Here is a 20,067-nt window from a genome sequence, read left to right on the forward strand (position 1 = left end):
GGGTTTAGTAGTGAAAAAAAAATCCCAGTTACATCATTTACAAAGTTTCCCATATGAACAGAACAGAAATTCATCACAAAGAGGGACTTTCATTTTTCCTGATAGAAATTGAGACGTACCACTTCTATACACTCTCGGAAACTAGAATCTTCCCAAAGATCTCCAGAGACGGGACTGGGTATGGAGACCTGGCCTGGCTGCCAGGCGTTGGCCAGAGGCTTGGACCCTACAAAGCCCCCAGGGATGCCCACATGCTGGGTCTTCACCCTCTTGCTTCCCCATCTCATTCCTATTGTCCCACTCCCCACATACCTGCAGCCCCGAGCACCTAGTGGTCCTCCTGACTCAGCCTCTGGACAGGAGACTCTGGCCCGAGGGGGTCTCGCAAGCATCACGGGAGGCAGGAACCAGAGGCTGCTCTTCAGGATGTTTTGTATGAAAAGAAAGCAAGGAAGCAAGACTCCTCCAGGGTTTGAGCTCTGCTTCCTCACATAGACGGCACGGGCGATGGAGATTGTTCTCCTTCATGTCTGGGTTGTGAAAATAGCACACAGTAAGCTGAGGGATGCTTCCCACAACCGCTCAAGCTCTCTGGAGAAATCCTGCCAAGTTATTGTCTGACTTTGAGTAGAGTAATAGGTTTAAATCTCTGTAAACTGTATTACTCCCCAAAATGTTGAGTTAGAAGCAAGGATATTCATTGCAACACTGTTTATCATGGTGAGTAGTTGTCAATATGCTAATGGCCCCCAAGTAAGATATTTTCAAAATCAGTTACTATTTATCCAAACATACCAAGCAACACCACAAAGATCTTCGAACATTTAATGGCATGAAAACATCACCATTTAAAAAAATAAATAAAAACAGGCTACAGTTATTATTCCTTTAGAATCACGGGTTTATGTACATGGGAGCTCATCCACAGAAAATAGCTCTGGCTGATAGATATTGAAATAACAGTACAATTGTCTGAGTGATGGAAGTATGAGTGAGTTTAGTAGTTGCCTCTTTCGTTGTCTGTATTTCTGAATTTTCTACGGTGAAGATACATTATCTTATATATTAAAATCCACAGGTTTTGTGGCTTCTTTCAGCTTCAGGTGGTAGCCCTCAGACTGCAGAATATTCGGGTCATACACATGCATGTGAAGTGTGTGGACAAGAGGAGCGTAAAGCGTCAGCTCTTAGACTGTCCCCATATGGATCGGAGTGGCCACTGGCTACTTAGCCATCGGAACAGACCTCGGTAACAAGGAAGGAGTCCTGATTGCCTATAATTTCCCACCAGTCTCGCAAGCCAGAAACAGGTAGATAAGTAACTTGTGATGGATAAGGGTGATTTGGGATGGCTTAGTGGGAGGCTGAGCAGAACATCAGGTTACCTATGTTCCTATATGCAGTTTTGATATGTTCCCCTAGAAGTTTTTATGCCAGGGTTATTATTAATAATGACAGTGCGTGTATCCGCTAGGATGGTTGGGTGTAAAGAACAGCTAGGAGGGGTTGGGCACTGCTAAGGCGGTACCAGCTTTAACCATAGGGCTGAGATTACCTCACCCTGTAACAATTAGATTGTTGGGATATGGTAACTCTCAGTCCCTGATGCTTGGAGCTCAGAAGTTAGGTGGTCTTGCCAACGGTATATAATTATTTCAATATAAAACTGTAAATAATAATTGTAACTATTCCAAATTATTTATTTTTTTCTGATAAACTTCAAATTTGTTGTGTATGGTTGGTAAAATATTCCAAATTATCTCTGTGTAGATCAATGACCAAACCCAAGCCCACGGTCACCTCTGTCCTTCCCATTGGTGACCTACCTTTAGCAGGGGAGTGGATTATACAAGACGTTAATCAAAGTGTTAACAATTCTGCTACTTGTATTTTATAGTCTTTTTGTTAGGAATTCTCATTACTCAACGTTTTGAACTTTTTTGTACTAATTTTGAGGCTAAGTGATCATTGTGCATATTTTATGTAATGAATACTTATTCAGTGCTAATTTTATGCCGGACATTATTCTATGTGATTTTGGAATATTTAACAAATGGTTGTCCCCATTTAAAGATGAAGAAACAGAGGCACACAGAGGTTAAGTAGTTTGTTCCAGTCGACACGATCGTGGGGGTGGGGTTGGGACTCTACCCTAGGCAGGGGATCCCGAAGGCTGTGATCTTCCTCCTTACGTGATGGCGGCAATGAATGTAAAACATTCAGCATTTCAAGAGGACACGCAGACCCTTGCTACTCGTAAATCAATGTGGATCAATGTATGAGCCAAGCATTCCAGAATGGATGAATATGGCAAGCTGGCCCACGCCGCTGTTCCTTCCCACAAACTCAGCCCTAAAGTTCTCACAAGAGCAAGACAGGGTTTATTTAAACCCTGAGATGTCTCTCTGTGGAGACAAAAGACAATGAATCCCGTTTGGAAGACAAAGAGCAGGTCAGAAATGGATTCTGTTCATATCACCTCAGAGCAGATGTCGGTGAAAGCTTGTCTCTTGTGTTCATTATTCTTCCTCAAGTCTTTGAACATTGAAGGAAATACCACATGCTCTCACTCATGTGTGGAATTTAAGAAACAAAACAGAGGACCATAGAGAAAGGGAAGGAAATAAAATACGATAAAAACAGAGAGGGAGACAAAGCATAAGAAAGTCTTAACTCTAGGAAACAAACTGAGGGCTGCTGGAGGGGAGGTGGGTGGGGGGGTGGGCTAACTGGGTGATGGGCATTAAGGAGGGCACGTGATGGAATGAGCACTGGGTATTATATGCAGCTGATGGATCACTAAACGCTACCTCTGAAACGAATAATACACTATATGTTAACTAAATTGAATTTAAATTCAAAAATTTTTTAAAGAGATGATAACAAAGATAATCCCCCCACAGCGTCTGGGATGCAGTAGCAGTTCAATAAATATTGAATGAATGGAAGAAGACATTGGGAAAGAACACGATGAGAACCAACACGGTGACCCAGCTGACCTGCTCAGCCCCTGGACCACATTCTGTCCGTGAGATGTCATGAGGGTTGGGCATTTGTATAGTGTTTTGCAGCCCTTGGTGCTGTTCCATCCTTGTTGGTGTTCTGCCCCCCAGTTGCTCCTAGGGTTCCGTCTCCTTCACGTCAGAGTAGATGACATGGGAGTCCTGGGAGAGAGGCACGGGTGAAGGAAGAGAAGGAACATGGCTGCTGGGGGACAAGATGGGGAAGGACCTCTCCAGGAGGCCAGCTCACCTCGTTCTCCAGAACTGGCCTCCTGGTGTTTGCTGTGGAGAAAAAAAATATTCCTGAGCTCTTGGGTTTCCACTTAGACCTCACTCCTGACAGGGCCCCAGGGCACAAGATGGCGACGGTTAACGTGTGGTTTCCAGCTTCTCCTGTTCTTCTGTAAAATCCATGCCTTAATGTTGTCCACTCCGCAGTCCTTCTAAGACCACCCAAGCTCTAAGCCCTCCACCAGCCCTTGTTAAACAAAACCTTTCCTCTCTCTGATGCCATTTCCGTGGAGTGTTGACAATACCGTGTCCGGGCTCACCCTGCTGTCATCCCTTTACGCCCTGCAGAGAACACACACAGGCCGTTCGTGCACTACGCGGACGGGAGCGGGACACATGGAGAAAGGAGGGGAGACCCCGAGTCAGGGGCAGCTTGAGGGCATGCCGGCTGCTTCCTTCTCCCCTCATTCCAGGTGGGAAGAGTGGAATTCAATCCCCCTCCCGCCCTCGGCAACGCGTGAACCCCTGGGGGGCCTGGAGGATGAGCGGGCAGTGGACATGACTGCAGCTTCTCAGCTTTGCTGGGCTGGTCCCAGGCAGGGAAGGGGAATGACAGGGTCGTTGGTTCTCTGCAGGCTGCAGTGGTACAGCTGTAAGCAAGGCTGGCCGAGGACCCAGCTTCCGTGGCTCAGAGGAGCGCGGCTGGGTGACCCTTTCCCGGGAAACCCGCCAAGCTGCCAGTGGCCCGTGGCTCCAGCAGAAGCAGCCAGGAGCCCAGAGCAAAGGGCCTGGTGGAAGGCTGCGGCGTTAAGGGCACTGGAGCTGCAGCTGGAAGGACACGGCTCCGCACTGCTGAAGAAGTGCAGACTCAGTCCTTGCAAGGCTACACGTCCAAGGGCAAATTCTCTAGACGAGGCCGATGTGTTCGGTGACCCCTCCCATGGCATCTCCAGACTGCAGTCCTTTCAAAGGGGCCTGGCAATGACCCTTCTCAACTGGGACAGTTCCTCCTGGACTTTACATACCGTACTTCAGATATTCTCCACTGATTTGGTTTTATCCCTTTGCCTTGTAACCCAGATTCTTCCTCATTGTCTGTTTCGTTTTGGAAGTCAGCTTCTCCACGAGAACCTGCCTGCAAATATCGCTTGCTCCCTCTTGCTTACAGCTGTACCACTGCAGCCTGCAGAGAACCAACGACTCTTGGAGCTATAGACTGCATGTCAAGGTCAAAGGACGTACGAGAGCCTCTATTGCACCCGTGCTGCCCCTTTCTTGGGAAGATGCATCTAATGAGAACCACTCTGCAGTTTCTCACCAGCGTCTTCCGGGGGCTGCATGATCCACACCCGGGAATAAACCACATCCATATCGAGAGGGCCCACTGCAGGGAAAAGACAATGGTTCGTAGGTGTCCGTGGACTAGGGTTCAAACTTCAGATGTGCCTTCCCAGTCTCCTGCTTTGCGACTGCCCTCCCAACCCCAGCATGGTTCTGAGGGTCATTTATTTATTGAGATTGGGCCTCATGCAGACCACCTCATGGTTTTTTTCACCTGCTTTCTCTTCCCTCCCCTCCACAGCCACAGTCCCTGGGGAGACTCACCACTGACATACTCCGGCTGCAGCTCTTCAGGGTCTGGGTGTGAGCTGGAGTGGGCGGACTCCTGAGGGCTTGCCCTGGAAGCATCTCTGAGGGAAAGCAAACTAACCACATGACAGTGTCCAGGGCAAGAGCGAGAACGGAGAGGAGGCAGGGTGGGGAGAGTGTGGGAGAAGCCATGCAGACATGGCACTTGGCTTGGGTGATCTGATGGCCCTTCGTCTAGACTCTCGGGCTGTGGTCTTTCAGGTGGGCAGCCAGAGACAGGCCACAGAATCACAAAGTTCTTTCTTAATAGGAGAGCCAACCTGATCTGGCAAAAATGTTCTATTCCTCATCTTTAGCTTTTTCAAAAGTTATAAATAAGAGAATGATATTGCCTCAGGTTTAATTTTTTTCTCTTATAAGCTTTCCTAGAACTTCATCTGCTTCTTTCTCATCAATTTATCTCTCTCTTTTGTATATTGTGTGTGTCGTATATTCTCCATAAGACAATATGTCCCCCGTGGAAATAAACTCCATTTTATGCATATTTTCAGACCCATAAATAATCTTGAATATGTGAGTAGTAAAGTAACTTAGAAATCCTGAATTCTCTGCAAGACACCACCTTGTCACGTGGGCCACCCCGAGACAGCACCCTGACAGCATAAATGTAATGGATACAGACATGGCGGCGTATCATAGAAAGACGCTGTGTGACCCGTGCAAGCAGAAGGAGCAGCAAGAGTTGAAAATCGTGAATGAGGAAGGTCTCTCGAGTTCCTATTTTGAACAGGGAAAGTTCTCACCTGGCTGCATGAGTGGCAGGGCGTTCCCCTGAAAAGCAGATGAAGGAACATTCATTTTAGGGGAGGTGTCTTCACCTCTTGAAACTCTCCCCTGACTTACCCACGTGTCGTCACTGGTAGGATGTAAGATTCAGAGTAGGGATCCGGTTGTATTGTGTCCTGATGACTACTTATTTTCTCCAGCCCTGAGAGTTGGACAGTCCATTATTTTTCCCCGTGGATCTGACAAGCCACTTCAAATGGCAAACCCCACGGGCATGGGTCACTGTTCTTGGATTTTTTTATTGCTGTGTCAATTATCGCAAACTAGATGCTAACTGCTGATGACTTTACTGCTCTCCTTGTTTAGGCAGACCATTCCCACTTTCTCCATGTTTTGATATTTGCAACCCCCACTCTAAAGCATGGTCTTGGGGTCAGGCTTGACGTTGACATGCATAAGACCCACTGGGTTCTCCTTTGCACCACTGGCTTTACAGAGAGATACAGAACAAGGAACACAGCCCAGCAGCATGGATGTGTCAGCTGACTCACCCGTGGTCAAGGAGCCCTTCCCTGGTCCTTCAACTAACTGCTCAGGGGACAAGTCCCCATGGATGGGAGCAGAGGCCACTACGAGGGACAGGATCAGTCTCAGGAGCCGTGTTGCACTTGGGGATGTGCTCACGTGTCTCCCACCGAGCATTTATAACCCGCTCAGAGCGCGTTCAGTGTAGATACAGCTCCGCAATCATGAAAATGCTGCTGGTAATACAGCCAGCACTCCAACTTGTTCAGGGGTTTTGGAGACAGTGTTAGAGGAGCAAGAACTAACTCATTTTCTTCAAGGAAAGGAAGAAGGACCTCAGGACTTTCCACCAAGCCAGACAGTCACTCAACCATACGGTGAGGGATGCACATCTTCGAACAGTTCGAAATCGGTGTATGTGATTCTAGCAACTCCTTCCTGAACAAATTATTTTTACAATGGACTTTGCTCTACTTCCTAAGCAGTTTTGAAGAGTAACAAAAATTGATGATATCTTGGCTCCCAAAGAAAACTTCAAAAATATTCTAAAAAATGAATACGGGATAAACGATCTTCTCTGATCTTAGTGTAACTGGAAATTCATAACAAAACTGTGAAGAAATCTAGATAGGTCTCTAACATATACATTTAAGGAAACTAAGTCTTAAGCTACTAAGTACCTATATAAATACATAAGACAAAGGAAAGCAAATATATTAAATGTCCATTTTTTCTAAAGAGTAAGACTAACGAACAGAATGCAGCACCTTAAAGAAAAGCAGAAATTTCAGAATTAGAAAGCAAATTGGTAGATCAAATAAATCATTCTAGCAGCTTCACTTTTTAATCAAAAGGGTGGATACTCCCTTTTTCGAAGCCATTCACGAACGGGAAAGGAGAAGGCGCGGGGGAACACGAGCCTCCACAGGGAGGCTGGGGGAATCACAGGACAGCACCTCATGATTCCAAGTAAGCAAACTGGGAACCCTGGCTAAGACAGAGGATCTTCTAGGAAGATTCCCCAGAAGATAAAGAAACTGTGAACAGAGTGTGGCAGTCAGGACGGAGTGTGTTCTGGTCCGTAACAGACCAATCTCGGTTTGCAGGGGCTCACAGCAGCAAAGCTTTGTAAATTCCCCACTTGTGCCGCAGACCTGTCAAAAATCTGCGGGGGGTTCTGTCGCTAGGGGACCGAGTCGCTCAGGGACCGAGGCTGCCGCTGGAGGCCACACCATCTGGCGACACTGTCAACCCAGCATGTGTTTGCATGAGCACGAGCGCACGGGAAGGGCATCGGGACATCAGCGTCTCGCTGGTAAATGCTTCTGACAGCAAGCAATGCAAGCGGCTTCTGCCGGCCTTTCACTGGCTGCATCTCGCTTCAAGGAGAAAGGGAAACGCAACTGTCCATGTGTCCAGACGTAAAGGAGGGCTGGGTGTCACCGAGCAACAGTAGCGCCTCTCACAAGATTAGTTACAAGAGCAGGGATAGCGACACCTGCCAAAGACCGGCTCCCCCAAAACCCACCAGGCCGTTTCCACAGGGGAGCGCCACGAAATCTTGAGAAAACAGAGAATTACTTTGCCATGCAAACTATCCCAGAACACATAAGACATAAAAAAGAAGGAAAATGTCGAGCTTCCTCTGTAATGGTGAGTACAAACACCCCCCCCCGAAAAAAAAATCACAATAACAACAAACCTGGCAAACGGCGCACATTACTATTAATGAAAAAAAAAACTTCAAAAGAATGCTAATGTTAAAAATGCATCACTAACATTGGACGTTTATCTAGAATGCCAACATTAGTCAATATTAGGTATTCTGGTATAATATAATTAGTTGATTAAATAGCTGAAAAAGAAATAACACGGTTATCTTCAAAGATACTAATGAGGTATTAGCAAAAATTAAAAGTTGTTTCTGAGAAATCATCTTAATAGTCTTAATAAAATAAGAATGCTGGAACTTCATATTTGAATATGTTACATAGCAGAGAAATACTAGAAAAGTTTCCCTCAAAAACAGGAACCAGACAAGCTTATCCACATAAGATACCAGAGGCCCTTAGGCATATAATTAGACATGAAAAAATAATTTGCGTAAGAATTGAAAAAGAGAAAGTAAATGTTTTACTGCTTTGTAGACTGTTTCTATATTTGAAAGGAGCAATAGTATATTGGTATGTAGATGAAAAGTGAGAGAATTCATCACCGTGGATGAATCAGAAATTATTTTATGTTAACAAAGAACCTCTCTCCTTATATTTACATATTTTTATCAATTAAAAACTATAATGAAAGAAAAAAACAATATCACAATTCCTTGGTCTGTTTAAAAAAATATAACTTCCATTGGACTTGAAAAAACTGAATGACAGTTTCACCGTTTGGTGATTTTCCAAAATTTCTTTTACCTGGGGGTCGTTGATAGGTCTAAGGAACCATTTTGCAAGAGCTTAAAAGTTTATCTTGCATTTCTGTTGTGCCCCGTGCTTGTCCTGTATCTTAGAGATTAATAAATGACACCTCACTGAATGGGGGGGACACGGGGGAAACCTGCCAGAGGAGAGGCAGGCTTGAGGCTTTGTGGCCAGGCCAGCGTGGACTCTGTCTTAGCTCTGTGTTCTAGTGGCTGTGTGAACAAGGCAGCCCACTAACTTCCCCAGGATTGTTAAACCTGGACCATACTACACACTTAAAAATTATTTTTTATAATTACAGATAATATGTGTAAGCTTGCCATACGTAACAGATGCAATCATTGCTCATTGGTAACACTTCTTGGCTAGCAGAATACTAGTAGGGATCAGTATGAGATATCACTTGGAGGAGACCTCAAAATTCCTGGTTTTACAGATAATAGAGAAACGATCTTGCTGAAAACCCAGCAGCTTTATGGGGGTGTTGGTTAGCGAAGGTGGTGATTTCATGCTTCCAGTGATGACAAAAGAAGAAATTGAATAGACCTTTCTTCTGAGAACTGGAAATATTGGACAAAATACTGATAGAGGTCTACAGTGTTGAAGAGGTGATAGGATAAGAAGAACTACTGGGGCCAGGTTAGAGAGCGGAGAGGCTCCGGGACAGAGGATGGTCCTGTGGGGCACTGGCCAAGTCCAGACAGGGTGGCCCAGGGGCCGGAGCTTCAGGAGGTCTGGTGGGGTGGGGACGCATGGACTGGAATGTGTAGCGGTTTGTGTGGAATTTTTAAAAATATGGCTGCAAATTCTTTGACACTGAAACTTCCATGTGGAGGTGGAAACTGTGCTCCCTCCCCTTGCATCTGGGCAAGTGTGTTAGGGACCCGATGAAAGCGAGTCATCTGGAATTCGCTGGAAAAAGACGTTGCAGATTTGCCTATTTTTGAAGCAGAAGCCGGCATGGAAAACTGTGACTGCCCTGCGGGCATCCTGCCGCGAGGGCGTTCAGGCCACACGGAGAGGTAGTGCGTGTGCTCTGGCTGAGAGCCCCCGTCGAGGTCCCTTTCTCCAGCCATTGCCAGCCACCATGTGTGCGTGCCGATGTCCCACGTGACCCATGTGAGACACCCAAGAATTCAAAGAGGAGTCACTGCTCTTGCCGTGAGTAGGTAACTAATAAGAAAGTGATAAAAAAGAAAATGTACTAACTTGTTTTCATTCCTTTAAATCCAGTACTTATTATGTTTCACTCCACTGTATATAAACTGATTATGTCTATTGAAGGTTATTAAATGATGTAATAATTGGACATTTTTATGTGAAAGGCAATCATGAAGGACTGTTAACGGTTTTAATCCACACGCAAGGGGACCTGACATATTCTAAACGAGGAATACGGCCGCATTGCCCGCTGCATGAAACCTTAGAAAATCATGAAATATAAAAAGAATTAATCAGACTTGGGGAGGTTTTCTTTCTTTCTTTTTGTCAAATCCAATCTATATCAGTAATGGAAAAGTTGGCAGCAATAAAGGGCAATCAAAACAGATGGCAGATAACCAACCTGATATCTTGTGGGACCAGTAATAAAACAGCAGAGCCACAGTGATGAAACCGAGGCCACCACACAGCACCCCAAGAACTCTGGCCGTGACATGGTCTCTTCTGTAGCCATCGGTCCCTGAGGGAAGACACCAGTGCGTCAGCCTTAGAGGGCCAAGGCTTGGGTCCTGGAATCCTTGTCCAACACTCTGAGGAGTGGTTAATATAAATTCATGCAACATTATGTAAGTACAATGTGTACTTCCCAGGTTGGTGTGGAGAGAAGAGAAGCAGCCAGGCGCTGAGATCACCTTCTCCAACCTGCCACACACAGTAGACATCACCTGGACCCCCACCTACCTTCCAAAACCCCAGTATGGTACCAATGAAGACTGCCGGGGCAGAGCCATTAATGGTAATGCTCCTGTATCCAGGGACCATCAACCCACCTGTGACAGTGAGTGGCACCACCTCGCTGCGCTGGGCCCCCAGGTCGTTGTTCGCCTCACAGGAGTAGTTTCCAGAATGTTCTGCGGTTAGAGAGAGGTTGAAGGACGCTCCTCCTCCAGAGGGGGCCGAGATGTTCCCCAGAGTGACATTCTCATGATAAAACCGGTACAGGATCGGGGGAGAGCCGCTCTGGGCCTCACAGCGAAGCTCCACCATGTCCCCCACCACAGCCCGGGCCCCCGGCTCCCCAAGGGTGAGGACGGGGCGTGACACTGGACCTGAGGGAGACAGGGGGCCGGCAGAGAGGGCTTGTGAGGCCCCAGTAGGCACACAGACCCCCAGACCAGGACCTCAGTGAAGGGCCATTGTGTGTCTCTAAGATTCTCAACAATGTCTTTAGAAATTTGGGGGAATACCAAGTCTGGGGTACACGGTCATTTGTCATTCTCAGCTTGTGTTTTTCTAATGCCAGCCCAGCCCCCTTTATATTCTCTTCCATGGAAAGAAGGACGTCCGCCGTCTAACTTGCAGGGTGACCCACCCTCCAGTTACTGTTGGTGCTCCACGGCCCAGACCCCTGGCATGTGACTCCTGGTACCGCGGCCCTGGCTCTGGGGTTTCTGTCTGGGAGGACTCAGAGTGCAACTCACTTCTCACATGGATATGCAGCACCTTGCTCTGGATGGGGTCGTGGCCGTTGTCAGCTCTGCAGTAATAGCGGCCGGCATCGCGCTGCCGCACGGCTGGGACCTCCAGCTCCGCGGACAGGGAACGCTGGGTCTTCCTTCCCACACTGGTTCCTGTGGCGTCTCTGTGCCAGGAGAATGTGATGTTTCCTGTGCCTTTGGCCACCGAGCAGAGGAGTACCAGATTCCCTCCTTCGATCACCGGGCCCCTGGGAGCCCAGATCTGGAGGCTTATGTTAGAGACAGGCACTCCTAAACAGACGGAAGATGACAGGTGAGAAGCAGACTTCGGAGGACTCTGGGACCAGGCGTGACCGGCTTCACTCTAATGTTTCAAGTGGGAATACGCGTGGGGCTCCTGCAATCCATTTTAAGTACACAAAGGTAGGGAATCCGTGGTGATGTGGGTGCAGATGCTGCCTGTCTCAAGCCCCATCTGCCTAATTTCATGGGATCACTACGGAATGTGTGACGGGTCATCGGCCCCATGGACAGGAAAACATTTCTGGGGGGAGGAGCTGCTGTGCAAAGTGGTGCCTTCTGCACAGAATGAAGGGGTCACTGGTAGCACCAGTCCTACCTCGGAAAAGCCACTGTTTCCATTAACAATATCAATAACAATTCCTCCATTATTCCCAGTTTCAAGGGTCCACATGAATTACACCCCCTCCTCTGGCCGCTTGGTTCACTCAGATTTCTGCTTTCTCTGATGCTTCCTTTACCCCCGACGCTGGAGCACCATGGTGCCGTCTAATGAACCAGCTTGTGTCGCAAGCCAGCATCGGGGGCCATCTGCAGATCCGCTGGGGGGCCGGCGCCTTGCTGGGTAAAGTCCCAACCCACTCCTAAACACCAAGGCACGAAGTGATCAGGGAAGACAGGGCTGATGGATACGACTTTAATGAGAAGAGAACGATTATGAGGAGTATTTAAAAAAAAAAGGAAAAAAGCCCAAAATGTAGTATTTGTCCCCCACTGACAGCAAACCAAGACTTAATTACAGTTTCAGCCCATCCTGGGAATGTGACCTTCTAAAAGTCAATCTGAAATTTCCTGATCCACACTAATGAGGTCATCTGCATAACACAAAAACCAAAAAAACCTTGCAGTTTCCTCCTCCCCAAAAGATGTCCTGGCCTGAAGAAATCCTCTCTTTTATTTTGCTAATAACCCCCTTCCCCACCTGATGCCTACAAAAACATGCATTTCCTACAACTCCTCTGATCATCTCTACTTGCTGGCTGGGTTCCTGCTGATTCAGGAATTCTTAATAAAGTCAATTCCATCGTCACATTTACTCCATTGGGTTCTGTTCTTTAACAGGAGCTCTGCCCATTTGTTATTTTTATGAAATGCCCATCTCTAGCTCACATCCCACTTTCCACAAAGATGGGAATTGCAAGAGAACCCAAAAGACGAGCTGCTGGAAGTGAAGCTGCCGGTCTCTTGTTTTTCCCACGCCCGGACCCACTGATACTTACTCTGCACGTGAATCTGGGATTGGAGGCTCTGTTTTCTGACCCTGGGAGTCACTGTCTCTGCCTGGCACCAGTAGGACCCTGAGTCCTCCGACCACATGGCGGGGACCCGGAGCTCTGGGGAGCTGCTCCAGCTGGACCCCAGGGCTCTGCCATCTCTGAAGAAGCAAAATCGGAGCTCAGCATTTGACCTCTGTGGAGAAGGCTGGGTCTTACAGGTCAGGGTCACTGGGCTCCCCTCGATGGGCCAGAAGGGGCTGACCGTGAGCACAGGGCATGGAAACAGCTCTAGAGAGAAGGATTACAAGTACCCCAAACAGTGAGATGGATGGTTCTGATGAGGGAACAGAAGGCAAGCTGAGGACAAATCAAACTGACACCCCGCAACTCCCCCCCCCCCAAATGGGATGTGACATTCCTCAGGCACTCCTGACTGCCCTAAAGGACAAAGAAATAGTTAACCTATAGACACCACAATCCTGCAAGACTTGAGTCTCCCTCAGTTTACAAATGTCTTAGCAGTCTACAAGAACAAAGCATTTCTAGCAGTAACCTAGCTTCGGGAAGGGAATTTAGATACAATTAAATGTCTTTGTAACCTGCAGCCTATTGATGGATACTTGAAGCATGCACAGTGTAACTTTCCTCCAGGAAGTTCCCAACTATCTTCATGTTAATTCCTTGCTAGAGGGGTAAACAACCTTAACTTGACAATAGCAAGGCCTTGTGTCCTGTGAGTTTTCTTTAACATATGAAAGTATTTTCTCAACCTCCCTTTTTCCTTACCTCCCCCAACCCCATAGTATATAACCAGCCACCCTTCACTACCCGGGGCAGCAGCTCTTTCTGCCCACCGGTCCTGTCCTCCTGCTTTAATAAACCACTATTTTGCACCAAAGACGTCTCAAGATCGTCGGCTCCAGACTCCACCCCACTGAACCTCACCTATATTCCAAAATCTCATCAGTTCCTGCTCAAAAGCAACCCCAGCAAACCAGACATTCAGACCAGACATGTCACCTATCACGACTCCCTCCTGCGGTCCAACCACAGGACTCTGGTTCACATGTGGTGTGGGGCAGTTGTTTCCTCCAGGGACCCACCCTACTCTGACCAGTTTTGTCCAGCCGGGCTCCCACTGGAGGGAAGGTTTTACCTTGGACTTCAATCCTGACGCTTCTTGAATCTCCTGACTTAGGAAAGACGAATTTTCCAGCAGTAGCAGAACAGTGGTAGTTGCCACTGTCACTCAGAGCTGCGTGTGAGATGGAAAAGCTAGAGACTTCATTTGAAAAATGTAACTTTTCTCCATCTTTGTAGTATGCCATAGTCTCGATTTCCCTCCAGCCCTTTTTCTTCTGGCACATCAGATCGATGCTGTCTCCTTCGAAGACAACAGAGGGAGCCTGGAGGGTCAGCCAGTCTGCAAGAGAGGGTGTGAGGGGCTGGATTTCTGCGTCTCTGCCTGTCTGCAGAGAGCCCAGATGCCCGACCCCTTCCTGGGCTCTTGGCAGCACAGCCCCTTCCCTTCGGGCAACACGGAGGTTCCAAGCCCGCCTTACCTACTCAGGGCTACGTCCTCTTTTTTCCTGAGGGGTATCTGAGTCAGCATGAGCTGTTGTAACAAAATACCATAAGCCGAGTGTCTTTGCAACAACAGACATTCATTCCTCACAGTTCTGGAGGCTGAAGTCTAAGATCAAGCTGCCCGCATAGTCAGGTTCTGGCGAGGCTGCTCTTGCCCGTTGGAGACGGCTGCTTCTTGTGTCTTTTCACTTGCTAGCTCTCTGGCCTCGTTTTCTAAGGGCACTCATCCCATCATGAGGACGCCACCTCCATGACCTTATTACCTCCAAGGGCCCCACCCCCAGATACCATCCTCTTGGGGTTAGGGTTTCAACATAGGGGTTTGGGGGTGAGGACTCAAACATGGAGTCCATGGCAGGGACCGTCAAAGCAAACCTAATTTTTTACATGGCTACAGGAGTGAAGTTCCTCCTGCTTAGCTCTATTGGCGACCACACACGGGGGACCGCTGTCCTCGGGGACACGTTGCTTTCTCACCCCCTCTGCTGTGATCCAGCCTTTGCAGGCACGACACTGTGCTCTAACTTCATGTTGTTTGTCTTCTGCTTGCCTGGCCAGAGGAAGCTGCCAAGGGCCCTGGATATCTGGGGAGTAAACTGGTGACTGGAACAAGATCCAGTATCTCAAACCTCGGAACTTTCCACCTGACTAGTTTCCAAACACTTCCCCTCCCATTCCATGTGTAATTAGGTGGAAGGGAGCTTTCATTCAGGGTTCAGCTCTTAGGGGATTGACCGTCATTGCCAAGAGTCATTGCCAAAAATAAATGTCCTCCCCTGGGACCGTCTGTCGCAGATTCCACCCTGTGACTTCACTTATTTACGGTACCAGACTACCTTCTGTGTCTGGGACATTTGCATTGCCTTTTGGGGTCGTAATGGAGGATTTTGACCTCAAGGTGAGGAACTAAGTTACATCTCAATCAAAAATCTCCCTGCCCCTGTTCCCTGGTGGCATGACGACCAGAATCTGGAGGTAGCTAGGGAAGCAGAGGTCAGCCACAGGAGGGACCAAGTACCTCCCAAACACCCCTGCAGAACCAGAGCCAGACGGCACAGGACACTCATGCAATTCAGAATCACGATGTTTGGAAAACATGTTCATGACTGTTCCAGGCAGAGAACCAGATTTACCTGTTGGACATCAGGGGGACAATCTGGGTTATAAAAAATGAAATTGGAGGGGCAGAAAAGGTGGATTACAGAAACAATTAGCTAATTCGAGATTTTCGCCCTCCTTCACTGATGGAGACTCGATCCCCCGGGGACGCGGCTGTGGGACTTATAATTAGGCTGATTTTTAAACCACTAGTACAGACTTCGTCCAGAAACTGGAAAAATTCCCAGGGAGAATGCTGCCGGGGGAGGGGCGAGCATTCTGGGTCAGGGTTAGAGAGGCCACGGAGGAAGCGCCTGAGGGGCCGTGTCTCGGGCTCGGGACCGCGCCAACTACGTGAGCCTGTGAGTCTGTCGCCAAGGCCCATTCATGGTGCCGCGTGAGCGCAAGGGGTGGGTCCTGCCCCTGAACAGGCTCTGGCCCGAGCTCCTGGAGCGGCCCCTGGCATCCCTGTTGCATCCACGTCTCGCCGTGAAAGGAGAGTGGAGGTCTGTGCTCCCAGGACAGCGCCTTGGAGCCCCAAGGGCCCCTCCGCTGGGTGACTGGTGCAGGCGAGGCACGGGGACAAGCCTCCACCTCTCTAGACTCAGTCCAGGCTCGTGTACGTGTGGAATAAAATCCGTGCTCTGTACTCGCCTGGTGAGAAGAGCGAGGTGAGATAAGCTGCAGTCCCAATGTTGGGAAGGCGGCCCAGGTGCGAGCGCCCGCAGAATTCAGCAGTGCCGTGGACCCCGGACCGGCGGAGCACGACCTGGGAGCCGCTCAGCAGCCCGTGTGGGGACAGAAAGTGTGCCCGCCCTGCAGCGTGGCCCACGGCAGCTCTCCTGCAGCAAGGACGGTTCGGGCCTCACAGCAGACATTGCAGAGACACTCCCTGACCTCCGCAGGACGACGCACCGACGGACCCCCAAGAGTGGGAGCAGCAACGACAGGGCAGCGCCCTCCTGACCACGCACGCGCCCTGCTGACCACGCACGCACTCTGCTGACCACGCAAGCGCGCTGCTGACCACGCACGCGCTCTTGGCCGCGTTCCCCGGAGAACCGCTGTTGTCACAGCTGCGAGGACCTTCAGCCCGACCTCATGGAGGAGTTATGGTCCCAGGGCCCGGAAAACCTTCCTTCCACCCCCACGGGCCGGCTGTCCAGCCTGCACACCCTCTTCCGGATGCCGCTCCCCCTACAGCTGGGACTGGACGCTGAGCGGACTCCACCGGGGCAGGCCGGGCAGGCGGTGCTCCCCCAGCCAAGCCGACTGGTCTTGAGGCGGGTTGGCCCAGGGGAGCCGTGACACTGGGTCATCTCCCCGGCCCATCCTCGTCCCTCTCTGCAGGACCTCACGGGAGCCAGGCGGCGGACAAACCAGACTCTGGAAACAGCAAGGGTGTAGATGACTCACCTGCCTCCTCGCTGACAGGAGCTGTGAGGGGATCAAAAACCGGAAATTAGCCCGGAGCGTTTGGCCTTACAGTGCAGACCTTTCCATCACTCTGCTAAACCGCCCCCGAATTCCCCAGCACCCCCTTTTCTGTTCCTCTGCTCCATCATCACCAACAACACGCTCTCCCTCAAGCACCAACTGGCCCCACGCATGTTACAATCACAGGCAGGTGCAAACCCCTCCCTTGACGGAAGGGAGAACCCGGGGCACGTCCCACAGATGGACGCCGGGTGTTCAGGGATTCTCTCATTTCCTCGTCCTTCCCCTCTCCCCGCCAAGCCCCTGCGCGCCGTGCGTCCACTACACGGTATCCCACGTCACTAAGAGCTCATCAGGAAATACCCAGGCAGAGTTTGTAGTGTAAACCCTGACGGCTGGGGATTTTTCTCGGTCCGACTTTGCGCCTGACCGGAGCTTTGATGCCGAGGCATCCACAGAAGACTGTGATCCCCTCACGCCGAAGCCATCAGACTAGACGAAGAGCCAGGCCACCTCCCCAGCTCTGAGGTGCCTTGGTTTTGGAGATCTTGGTTGATTTCCATAATTGACCATGTGGGCTACTTGGTTTATTCTCTTCTCTTTAAATTCCCTTTCATTTGTTTTAATTCACCAGCAAAGAGTGAGCCTGTGAAACCAGTGGGGCCCCAGTCTCCACTCCAATAAGAGCAGAACCCCAGACCCACACTGTCTTCTCCCCACAACCTCGCTATGTGGTCCTAGAGGTGCTGTGTAGTTTCCAGGCTCCGTAAGTAATAAACTTTAGTTTTCCGAAGTTTCCTGATGGTTTTTACTGAAGGGTGTCTTGCAGGCATGATAAGACCCACGAGGGCTGGTTCAGCCACAGCCTTGCTTATTGGTGGGCTGAGACCAGCACACACAGTTTTGAAAGACAAACCCACCTTGAATGGATTCCTTTTCTCTGACCATATTTTATGTGAGAGTCCTTTTACTCATTAACAAATGTTGGTTTAGTGCCTCCTGAACGTAGAGAAAGGAATCTCCTTTCCCTGTAGTAGCTCTCCTGTCCTGCTAGCCCGAGGCTCAATAGAGGAGCCTGAGCAAAGGGAGTCCATGCATCTCTGAACCCCACCCTGGAGATAACTGTCTAAATAGTTCTCATGGAGAAGTAGTAAATGTTGAAATTATGAAAACTATTATGAGAACATATTACTCTATGAATTATCTAAGATATCAGAGCAGGAACTCATAACCCAGGAACGGCGAAGTAGCCGACCTTGAACATTACGGACGAGGATGTGTTGCAGGCTGACTTGCCCAGAGCCCACTGCTTGGAAGCAGAGACCTGAGCATTCCCACTGGTCCCCAGGCTCTGATAAACCCTCAGGGCTTTCGGAAGCTGGGACCTCATCTCCTGCCACCTCAGTCCTAAGTCAAATTATTGGACTCACCAAAGATGACCAGCAGTGACCACAGCAGCATGAGGACCTGGTTCAGCTATCCAAGATGTTCCCTCGGCCACCTGCGGGGGTCTGTGTGCAGGGAATGGAAACTACCTTTCAAAGTGAGTTTTGTTAGTAAAAAAGGGAAGTGGAAGGGCTTGTCAATGTCCTGCCACTGTCTTCTTTCCTATTGGCGCTGTGAGAATGAAGATAGTCGTCTAGGTGCCAAAGAAACTCCTCCTCTTGACCCTGACGACAGTTAACACTTTACACACAGCTATTCATGAGTTGGACACAGTTCTAAGTGCCTTACGCTCACAGGGTTATTTGGTATCCTGAGCAAGCTTCTGCAGTCTGCACGATCCCCTTCACACAGTTGGGGAAACAGGCAGCAGGGAAGGCAAGTAATGCACCAAGATCAGCACGGTCACTTTCCAGTAGTGACAGCCAGGAGTCAAACTCAGGCAGCCCTGTTCCACAGCCTGGCTCTCAAACGCTGTCGGATCTTACCAGGATATATAATGCTTCTGTGTTCCTTAGGGTAGCAGGGCCATTGGTGCAGCCACTCAGGGTTCCTGGGTGATGTTTTCTTCAATCCATATCTAGCCTTCTAGCACGGGATGTTGCTAAGATTCAAAACACGTGCTCTGTATCATTGAAAACATTGTCCTCTTCGTAGTTCGAGTCCATGTTGCTCTTTGGACGGCATGCTGCTCCCAGTGCAGCTGCAACTTCCAGAGCACACATCCCCAAATTCTGTGATCACTCCCGTTCTGATTAGATGTGGTCCCCGTGAGCGCTGTATGTAACAGTCCACTCGGGCAGGCTGAACAGACAGATACGTGTTGCCTTTGTGGACTGTTTGTAGCATGAAACTTTAAATCATAAAGTCATAGGTATTTGTAACCTGGGGACTGACTGATCGTGAGTTGAATCATAGACTCAGTGCCATCTTCTCAGATGAATACTTAACATTGTCACTCCCCATAAACATAGCTTTCCTTCGGGAAACACTGATGGACGTAAATGGTGTCATTCTTCGTATCATCAAAGTCTCGCTTAGAGTAGTGTAGAAAGAAAGTGCTAAAAATACCCAAAAAAGCAATTACAAAATAAATTATATGTCAAACAGTGTACTCTCAAGCAGCCATTAAAATGATTCTGTAGAATATTTAATAGCAATAAAACTTGTTCACGATATACTGTTAAGGAAAAAAGAGCTCCCGAATGCAGTTTCTCTGCTGCACTCCATCCTCCCCACCAATTACCCAATTAAAAAAAAAATGTGTGGGACAATAAACACCCACCCACGTGTTAGTGTGATTATATCTGACTCATGTCATTAAAGGTGGTTTTTATTTTCCTCTTTTTGCTTATCACTGTGTTCTAGTGTTCGTTCTTATAATAAACACGTTATTTATATATTTCTAAAAGATTCATAAAAAAGAAGACCCAGCTTTTTTTAGCCTCTCTCACCTCAAAGTGTATCAAGCAATGCTACTTTACGTTTCTGCACGGGCAAATGGTTTACTTGTGTTTGGAAGAGGTTAAGTGTTTCTCTCCCTGGGACCAGAGCTGCTCACTGAGCTTCTCGTCAAGCCCTGGCCTCTGGAAGGGCTTCTAGGTGGCCTGTGGCTCCTCCTCGTCCTGCCCAGTCAGGACGGCACAGGATTCTGACGGAGGATGGTGAATTAAAGAAAAAAATACAGAAAAAGGTGTAAGCAAAAGGTAGAGGAAGAGCTGATGGTAGGTATTGGTTTTTCATAGACATCTGAGCAGATTTTTCTAAATATTTGTGGTTTCCTTCTGTC

The 20,067-nt window shown here is 48.7% G+C and overlaps 1 protein-coding gene across 1 annotated transcript; it reads right to left on the minus strand.

The window, feature by feature from the left end:
• Positions 1-3,119: 3,119 nt before the first annotated feature.
• Positions 3,120-18,351, minus strand: FCRL2 (Fc receptor like 2). Its single transcript, XM_008700763.2, has 12 exons — positions 18,266-18,351; positions 16,815-16,835; positions 13,870-14,136; positions 12,717-13,001; positions 11,200-11,487; positions 10,549-10,827; positions 10,122-10,238; positions 5,627-5,654; positions 4,839-4,924; positions 4,552-4,617; positions 3,253-3,284; positions 3,120-3,164 (listed from the first exon to the last, which is right to left on the minus strand). The coding sequence occupies exons 1-12, from the start codon at positions 18,294-18,296 to the stop codon at positions 3,120-3,122; spliced, it is 1,545 nt and encodes a 514-aa protein (XP_008698985.1). The 5' UTR covers positions 18,297-18,351.
• Between the last annotated feature and the right edge of the window lie 1,716 nt (positions 18,352-20,067).

The sequence above is a fragment of the Ursus maritimus genome, unplaced genomic scaffold, assembly GCF_017311325.1.
Source record: "Ursus maritimus isolate PB19 unplaced genomic scaffold, ASM1731132v1 scaffold_2, whole genome shotgun sequence".
NCBI lineage: Eukaryota > Metazoa > Chordata > Mammalia > Carnivora > Ursidae > Ursus > Ursus maritimus.

What these genes read in the sequence shown, in the direction of transcription:
- FCRL2 (XM_008700763.2), bottom strand. Translation starts at nt 18,296, where the DNA reads ATGCTGCTGTGGTCACTGCTGGTCATCTTTG. An exon ending in TCCTGTCAGCGAGGAGGCAG is followed by an intron (nt 14,137 to 16,814) that starts GTGAGTCATCTA and finishes CCTCTCTTGCAG; the next exon opens with ACTGGCTGACCCTCCAGGCT. An exon ending in GCAGCCGGAGTATGTCAGTG is followed by an intron (nt 4,618 to 4,838) that starts GTGAGTCTCCCC and finishes TTTTCCCTGCAG; the next exon opens with TGGGCCCTCTCGATATGGAT.